Below are 9,641 nucleotides of genomic sequence, written 5' to 3'. Positions count from 1 at the left end.
GGTGAAATTCAAACATTATAGGATGTAATTCATTATCTGGATGAAAAAGTTGAACAGCTTTGATGGGACTTTCGTCAAGTTGTTTGCTAGTCATTTTCTCTTTCAAAAAAGAACTAAAATTATTTTTTTTACCCTATATATAGGAAAATAGATAAAAAAAACAAACAAGTTTTTTATTATTAAAACAGGTTTTTTTAAATCAATTAAGAAATTACTAAAAAATTAATCTTCTTCTTCTTCTTCTGCTGCTTCTGGTTCTTCGAGTTTTGCTTTCATCGACTCACTCAATTCTTTTTCAGATAGTTTCAAGCCAGCTTTCTTCAAATTGATATTGTAACTTTTATTCACACCATTTTTATAGATGGTGTTATGGAAAGAAGGTTTTACAGCTAATAATCTTTCATACGCTGTATTATGAATTTCATCGTCTTCTTTTGCTAATCGTATCGTGTATCCGTTAAACTCTACAGTTTTTAATATACCCGATTTAGGATAAGTTACAGTGAGATAAGCTCTGTTTTAAGCAGTTTGCATACTGTCTATTAAAGCTTCCAACACCTTCTTTGTCATTTTGTTGTGATTAAATTTGAAAACCACATTATTAGTAATTTCACCTTTGGAAGCGATTTTAAATTTGTTGTCATCTTTTGTTAATTTCAGATCGGATCTAAATGAATAATTTGTTTTTTTGAGATCACACATATCTCTGTATTTCCATGGTAGTAATATTTCACAAGCATCATTTTTTGGTTTATAGATCAACTCTTTTTTAACATAGTTGAATTGTGCAAGAGGTTTTAGAGGAACAGTGGAATATTGTTTATCTTTTATATTTTTTCTTCTTTAAAATCAATAAGCCATAAATTGGCAGTTGCTAAATCTGCAAATTTGACATAGCTGTTTTCGTTGCAATAAACAGTTTCAAATTCGTTTTCCATCTTTTTTTTAGTTGTGGTTTTAATAAATTTTAAACTAAAATGAGCTCCATTTATACTGTTGAAAAGAGCGATTAAAAAAACGAGTACTAAACAAGTTTTTTTAAGAACTACATTCCTTATATAATGATGATGTAATAATGATGTAATGAAAGTTTAAAGTTCAAAGTGTGGTATGATGAACTTTAAACTTTGTACTTTGATACTTTAATTCTATTTTAACGAAATAGATTATGTTGTTATGACTACCATTTTATATAAAAAAGAAAAAAAAAATTATTTTAAGAACAACATCTTCAGTTAAAGTTAGTGCAAAAAAATGTGTTTAGAATGCAAAAAAATGGAAAATAAGGAGATTCGATATCATGAAAGGACGAGATTAGAAGTTGAAAAATTGAAATATAAACACTTTGATGGAAGTGTTAAGTTAGAAAAATCTTCACTTGTAGAAAATTATGATAAGTAATTAGTAAAAAAAGTAGACGGTTTATTTTAAACCATGTGGATTGTTACCGAGTTTAATACTAATATACCTTTATTACCTTATATTAATGAAGTTTTTAATAGGGAATTAAACGAGATTAATTTAAAATTATTCGACTTTTATTATCATTAGTTTGAACAAATTTGTGAAAAAATATTTTTATTTTGTTTTAATTGTTTTTTTTGTAAATCGAGTTTTTGTAAAGATTGCATTGTGTCTCATAGAAAAAAAAGGAAACATGTAGTATACTCTTTTGAATTTAAAAATAATGTTTGTATTTAAAAACTTTTTAGATGATTAAAATAAAAGATACTCAAGATTGGTCTTATTATGAAACAAAGGATAGAGGCTGTTTTGATTTGATAAGCACAAAGTCTTGCATACTTCGACCAGATGAACGTATTTTAGTAAGCACTGGAGTCTATATCGATTTAATAGATCCAGATTTAGTATGCCATATATATTCAAAATAAGGTATAGCTCTTAAATATGGTGTTGTTGTGTTTAATTCTCCAGGAATAATAGACTCTGATTATAAAGATGAAATTAAAGTAATATTTATGAACCGTTCGAAAGAAGATTATATTATTAATCGTGGAGATGCTGTTGCTCAAATGGGATTTGTGAAAATATTTAAAGCTATAAAAAAAGTAATAGAAATTGATGGATGTGCTTGTCGCTATGTGTCAACGACAATGATTAAAAACATTGAAAGAAAGAGTGGTTTTGGTTCCGCAAGAAAATAATTTTGTAATATTTTTTTATAATTGTTTACGGTTTTTTATTATTTTTTTTTAGATTAGTAAAAAAATTATGGGTGATAGAATTGAAGAAAATGTGAGACCTCCGTTTACTATTTATACCGATAATCCAAGTTTTCTAATCAATGAATGGTATAATAGTAAAATAATTAATTTAGATTTACGTTTATCCATTTTAGAAGAACCGCATAATAATGGTGGTGATGGTAGTAAGATATGGATTTTTGAAAATTTTAATGAACAATTAAAAAATGAAAGCAAAGTTTATTATAGTGTGCCATTTTATTTTAAAAATTATCAATTTTTAATGAAAATGAACGTAAATATGAAATGTGATAACCACGTGGAGGAAGAAATCGGTTTGTATATCATAATGAAATCAACGCCTTATGATGCAATTTTAAAATGGCCTTTTATAAAGCGTGTCATTACATTTTAACTATGTGGACCTAACGGTAAACAAATGAAAAAAGTTTTATTACTGAGAATAATGTTTCTATTCAAAGTCCGTCAAAAGATGGAGAAAATTGTAATTATGGATATTGTAACTTTATAAAAAAATCAGACATTAATGCATGTTTAGTTGAAAATAATTTATATATTAAATGTAAAATTAAAAAATTTTTATTTTTTAGTGTTAGTGTTTGCTATATTATGTGGAATATTTTTTTTTTTTTAAATTAATAAAATGAATTGCTGGCATGATATCCAACGTGCTTGGGATATTATTTTTTGTCACGATCCAGAACAATATTATCGTTTATCAAGAAAACATGGTTACGTTAAAAACTTTCATATTAATTCATTTAGTAATGTGGTTAATGATTTTAATAATATGAAGACATTTTTTCTGCAAGCAATTCAAAATATTTCGTTAAATAAGTGGAAACTTATTTGGATATTTTTGCTAGAAAATAAAACAGTTGTTACTTTAAAGAAAAACATTTAAAAATTTGTGATTTTAATACAATGGAAATAGATATGATAAGGGATATGGATGCAATAGAAATGATAAGTCGTATTCAAAATTAATTAAATGAATTAAAATTAATTGCAGAAAATTTTTCAGAATTGTTAACTTTTGCTTATAAACATATTGAATGTACTCATGATTTAGAATATGATTTTAATAATTTATCTCTTCATTTGTAATTATTTTTTTTAGATCAACTAATAAAACAAGGAAAAAATAAATAATTGGGATTTGATTAAAGAAGAGAGCAATGGTATGTATAATATGTTTCAAGATATGTTAAAGTTTTTACAAATTGTTGATGGTGACCAAATGTTAGAATTGAATGAAGAAAAAATAAAAGAAATGAGGAATTGTGTTCGTGATGTAGATACAGGTTTATTGTCTTATGTTTGGGACGATATAAAAATTCACAACATTTATTGGAAAGTTCGTATGAAAATGTTTATAGATAGCAATAATTACATCGAATTGTTTTATCGTTATCAGAAAAACAATGTCATAATATCAGCAAACGATATAAAAATTTTAAAATGTAGAAAATTTTTGAGAGAAAATTTTAAACGATTAATTTTAAGAACAATGTCAACAACTATTAATTTTCATGATAGTGTTTTGTTTATTTAATGATTATAATTTTTATTGTAAAATTTTTTTAGACAACTATTTAAAAAAATTGATACTTGTATTTAAAAAAATAGTTGGAACGAAGATAATATCAATTGGATTACAAAATATTTGGACCGAGTTCATCATTCTGAAAACGATTTATGGGAATGTTTGCAAAAAATATCTCAAGAATTTTATTTTCATTTTGTTATCCTGAAAGAATTTTTAACTATGGATGATCATCAAGACGAAATATTAAAAGAGATTGAAAAAATAATGAAAATTATAAACGAAAACAGTACACTCATAAAAGAAAATGTAAATCTAAGAAATTTGTTAACAGAAATCTTAACTTATATGATTGCGATTTCCAATCTTGCAATTGAAGAAGATGATTTTATTGTATCGAGAGAAAAAGAAGAATTTATAAGAAGAGACAATGCAATGTTTATGTATATGAAACAAATGTAGACATGAAAGATTTTATTTATTTATCTAAGCATGAAGAAAAATTAATGTTAAAAAAAAAATTTATTTATCACTACTTTTATAAATATTCTAAATGTGTAAATTTTTTTTTAAAATTTTTGTATACTATATTTGTATCATGTTTATATTTTTTGACTTTGTAATTTTTTTAGGTTAACTAATAAAAAATCGATTTCCTTCATGAATTTAAATATGGAAAATATATGTCAAATATTTACAAAAAGTTGGATAAACATAATGCTGATATCGCTTTGAATATAAAATGCTAAATATTTTGTTAAATATGGTGAAGATGCTAAATATTTTGTTAAAAATTTTCATGTCAATAGACTAAAAGATGCTATGAACCAAGTGGATAAATTAATACAAGAAGATGCTGAGAAAGATTGTTTTAAAGAAAGATTAAAAACTTTACAAGTTTATATGCAAGCTAGATACAAATTATTTACTACAAATAAAGAAAATAATGAAAGTCTTAATATAAAAATAGCAAGAGAGAAAGAAAAACAAAAAGAAAGAGATGTAGCTATGTTTGAGAATATTGAAAAAAATGTTCCTGAATTTCGCAAAGAAAAATAAATTTTTTCTTATTTTGAAAATAACACTGAAAAAATAATAAATTTTTGTGAGGAATTACAACGTTCATTTTTAAATACGATGGAATGTTTAAGTACTTTTTTTTTAGATTAGATAAAAAAAATGGAAAATATTATATTACAAGCTGCTCAAAAACTGGATGTCTCAACAGAAACACTTTTACTTGCTCATTTTGTAGGACATTGTCAATGTAAAAGTAAGAATCTTTGTAAACAATGTAGTGAATATATTGAAGAAATTTGGCAAGAATTAATTGGTGATATGAAAACAAAACTTTTATAAATAACAACATGTATATGGTTTGATGATGAAATAAAAATATAAATTTTTTTTTTAGATTACATAATAAGAAAAATGGTAAAAATAATAGTACGACCATCAAATAGTTTTATGACTCCAGCACTAACAACATGTCAATACGTAGAACTGTGTCCAAATTGTCGAAAGACTAAAATTGTTTATGCAATGAATGATCGATCAAAGAATTTTTTCATGAATAAAATAATTTTTAGTTAGTTTTTTTATTGTTATTTTTATTGTATATTTTTCAGATTTCATAATAAATGTCTTTTAAATATGAAGTTGAAAATTTAATTACAAAACTTAGGATAGATGCTGCTGTTTTTCATGATGACAGTCAAATAATAAAACAAACCGTGGAAAAAGTGGATTCTTGTGTTGAAGAACATTGTTCTGGTTAAATCCTTGTCCTTCTTGTAAAAGAAATTTAGATTTAATTCGAGAACATATTGATGAAGAAAATATTTAAGAAATGGTATTCGAAATATTTGAAAATTATATTATATTATAAAAAATTTTTGTAATTATTTTTTTTAGATTACATCAAAAAAAATGGATGTAGTTTATGAAATGGAACTTGTTAAAAATAAAGATAGTAGTTATGATATCGTTAATAAAATTGTGAATAGTTTGCTCCTCTCGTTTTCAAATTAATAGGAAATGATATTTACAATAACGCTCGTGAAGGTAATGGCAATTATACCTATTCTCCATTTATGCCTTTATTTCCGTTATAAGAATTTCAACCAAGTAAAGAAACGACTAAAGATGAACACTTTATACCTTTAGAAGAATTTCGAGCAAGTAAAGGAATGACTGAAGAACAATTTAATCATTTTGTAAAAGAAGTTCGTGAAATTAAACTATAAGAACTACAAATTGTAAATTATTTGGAAGAAAAAACCTTTGAAATTGAAAAAGAAAATTTATTACGATGTTTAGCTGAACTGTCATTCTCGGGATGGGTTTTAAGTCAACACGATTCGGAATTATGTGAAAAAGTTGCAAAAAAACTGGAGTGTATGAAAGCATTACTCCATATTATTTGTAAAAAGAGTGATTTTGTATATGACGCTCTTTGTAAAATTGCGCAATGTGATTGTTCCCCTGTTTGTGTATTTCATTTTTATGTTAAATTAAGAAGAAATTTTGGATATAGTTTTTAATTAAGAATTTTTTAATATGTAAAAAATATTTTTTTTAGATTACATAATAAAAAAATGGAAAATATAACAAAAGCTTCTAATAAACCCGACTTAACTAAAGAACAGCTTTTGGAAATTTATAAAAATCAAGAAAACGAAATCCGTTTTTTGGCTATGTGCGATTGTTTAGAGTATAATGAAGATAGAGTTATTTGTTTTAGCTGTCGATGTACAGGGGGAAAAGTCAAAGAATTTTATGACATGATAGTGAAGCTTCTATAAAGAGTGGTTTCTCAAAGGATTTCTTAAACAAAACTTTTTGTATTGATAAATACGAAATACGTGAATTGTTTAATTGTCTTGAGCAAATGTGTTTAGATTGTGTAGATTAAAAAAATGAAATTATTATTTCTAAAACAAAAGATGGTGTTTATAAGAAGGGATGGGGTATATTACCATACTTTCAAGTATAATTTTTTTTTATTAATTTTTGTAGTTTTTTGAATAATTTGTTATTTTTTATAGTACATAATAAAAAATGTCTAAAACAACCTTTGAAGAATTTGATTTATATATGGAAACACTTAACTTAGGTATTGATTTATACGAGTTCTTAGATTACGTTGCAAAGATTGATGAAACTGGAGAAATACAAAAAGCTATGTTTTCAATGGAATCATGTTTCATTTGTAGTTTTGATCCTTGTGTAACTTGTCGAGAAAATTTTGAGAAACTAAAAAGATTTATATTCAAGAATGATTTAAAGAAAAAAAATATCAAATGGAAAAAACAAATTAAACCATTAATTTTTTTTGTAATTTCTTAGAATAAGTTTTTTTTTTAGATTACATAATAAAAAAAATGAAACTAAAAGATAATGATTTGGATTTTTTAATGGAAGTCATATATAAATTCAATCAAAATCATCCGGAGACTTTGGAAAAAATTAGACGACACGCGATTACTTGAAGACAAACTTTATGTGAATCATGTAGATTATGTTTTTTGAAATACGAATGGGATAAATTTTTTATTGAAAAAGTTCGAAAAATACCTTCTGTATTGATTTTAATGGTGTTTCAATATATTAAATTACATCATCATTTTTATTTAAATTTGAATTTTGAATGTTTTTATAATTTTTATAAAAATTTATCTAAAGAAGATTTATTAAGACATGTGAAAGAAAAATGTCTAGAAATTGAAAACTGTAAACATTATTTAAACGAATGTGAAGATTGTTATGAATTTAAATATTCTGAAATTTGGAAGAGAAGTTGTTTGTTTATATATTGTGAAAAATGTTTTGAATAAGTTAATGATATGTATTTTTTTAGAAGAATAAAATAAGAGAAAATATTAACAACAAAAAGTTGCTAAAGTTATTAAATGAACAAAAAAACGTATTGAAAAAGGACGAAATGATAGCTGTAAAGTTTTTATTACTTGTTAATGGACATAAAGACAATTTTTTAAGTAAACTGGAAAAAATCGTTGATGCGAACATTATTTTTATGATGTTTTTTGTAAAATATGATGTAATGTATTTATATTCAAAATAATTTTTTTTTCAGCAAAATAATAAAAATGTTATCTTTACAACAACAAAAAGATCTTCAATGGCTTGATGAAGGAATCAATTTTTTTTATTACTGGAGGTGCTGGTTGTGGAAAAAGTTATATAGTAAAAGAAATTGCTCAAAGTATACAAATCTTTAAAACAATACATTTTACAGCGAGTACAGAAAAAGCAGCTCATTTATTAAATGGTGTAACTATACATGCTTTTGCTGGTATAGAAACAGGTGTAAAAGTTTAGATTATTATAAACGACATATGCATCCTGACATTAAAACCAAGTTGGAAATTGATGTTTTAATTATTGATGAAATTTCAATGATTAACCCTCAAACATTTGATCTATTACATTTAATCGCTTGTGAAATTAAACAATGTTATGATGACTATTTGGAGGTATACAAGTTATTGCTTGTGGAGATTTTTTTAAATTACCACCAATCAAAGGTAAATTTGTTTTTAAATCTAAAATATGGCAACAATATATGAAACAAGTTCTTGTTTTAACTGAATGTTTAGGCAAAAAGAAGATGCACAACTTTTTGGAGCTTTAAACAAAATACGTTTTGAACAAGTTTCAGACCGAACTACTGATTATTTTATGACTCGTTGTTCTGAAAATGATGAAAATATCAACAATAAATATACGAGATTATTTTTTAAAAATTTAAAAGTTGATATTTATAAAAATAAAAAAATGGATAATATAATGTATGAAGGACGCTGGTTTTATGCAAAAGATGTCATTAAAAACTCAAACATACAATATCCGTTTCAAATTCCAGCTGCTGTTTATCTTAAAATGAGTGCAGTTGTTATGCTTGTGAGAAATATCAATGTTGAGGAAGGTTTTTGTAATGGTAGTTTTGGCACAGTCACTTTAATAGAAAATAATGCTGTTTTGGTAATTATGAATGAAAAAGAATTCAAAATTGAATTTGTAAAAGAAGAGATTTTAGATTGCTCTCACGCTGTTGTAGGCTCAAGATTGGGTTTGCCTTTAAAATTAGCTTTTTCTTTTACTGTGCATAAAGCTCAAGAAAGTACAATGAATAAAGCAGTTATTAATTTTAATTCAAATGCTTTTAATAATAGTCAAATCAAAATTCAAAGGCTTTTAATGAACAATTAATGAGGTGTTTGTCAATGCAGGTTTAAATTTAGCATCAAAATTAAAACACAGTGTGTTTAACAAGGAGAAATACTTGGCTCCTAGCAATTCAGTATGGAAAATGCTGAGTTAACTGAAAAAGAATTATTAGATGCTGTGAGTTCATTAAAATTAAACAAAGCACAAGGATTTGATAATGTATGTAGTAATGTTGTAGTTAAATGTATTTTCTATATTAAAAATGTTCTTTTGTATATATTTAATCTTTCGTTTAAACAAGGACTCTTTCCAAAAAAACTTAAAATTGCAACGGTAATACCAGTTTTTAAGTCTGGAGATGATACTAATATTTCTAACTATAGAAATATTTCCATTCTTCCATGCTTCTCGAAAATACTAGAACGCATTATGTATAATAAATTATACTCATTTTAAGAAAAAAAATAATATTCTCTATAACAAACAATTTGGCTTCAAAACAGGGCATCCTGCGAATCATGCAATTCTTCATCTCATTCAGATTATTTTTCAAGGTTTTGACACAAACAAGTTCACTTTAGGTGTTTTCATAGATCTTAGTAAGGCGTTCGATAATGTTAATTATAGCATTTTAATTAAAAAATTAAAAAACTACGGAATCAAAAATATAAACATAGCTT

General features: G+C 24.8%; 1 protein-coding gene across 1 annotated transcript; it reads left to right on the top strand.

Annotated features, from left to right (window-relative positions):
- Positions 1-8,129: 8,129 nt before the first annotated feature.
- On the top strand, positions 8,130-9,003 carry LOC136078792 (ATP-dependent DNA helicase PIF1-like). Its single transcript, XM_065794603.1, has 2 exons — positions 8,130-8,275; positions 8,391-9,003. Exons 1-2 carry the CDS (start codon positions 8,130-8,132, stop codon positions 9,001-9,003), a joined length of 759 nt encoding a protein of 252 aa, XP_065650675.1.
- The last annotated feature ends 638 nt before the right edge of the window (positions 9,004-9,641 follow it).

Source organism: Hydra vulgaris, chromosome 03, assembly GCF_038396675.1.
Source record: "Hydra vulgaris chromosome 03, alternate assembly HydraT2T_AEP".
Lineage (NCBI taxonomy): Eukaryota > Metazoa > Cnidaria > Hydrozoa > Anthoathecata > Hydridae > Hydra > Hydra vulgaris.
The sequence above is the reverse complement of the archived record's forward strand: the minus strand, read 5'-3'. Positions and strand labels throughout refer to the sequence as shown.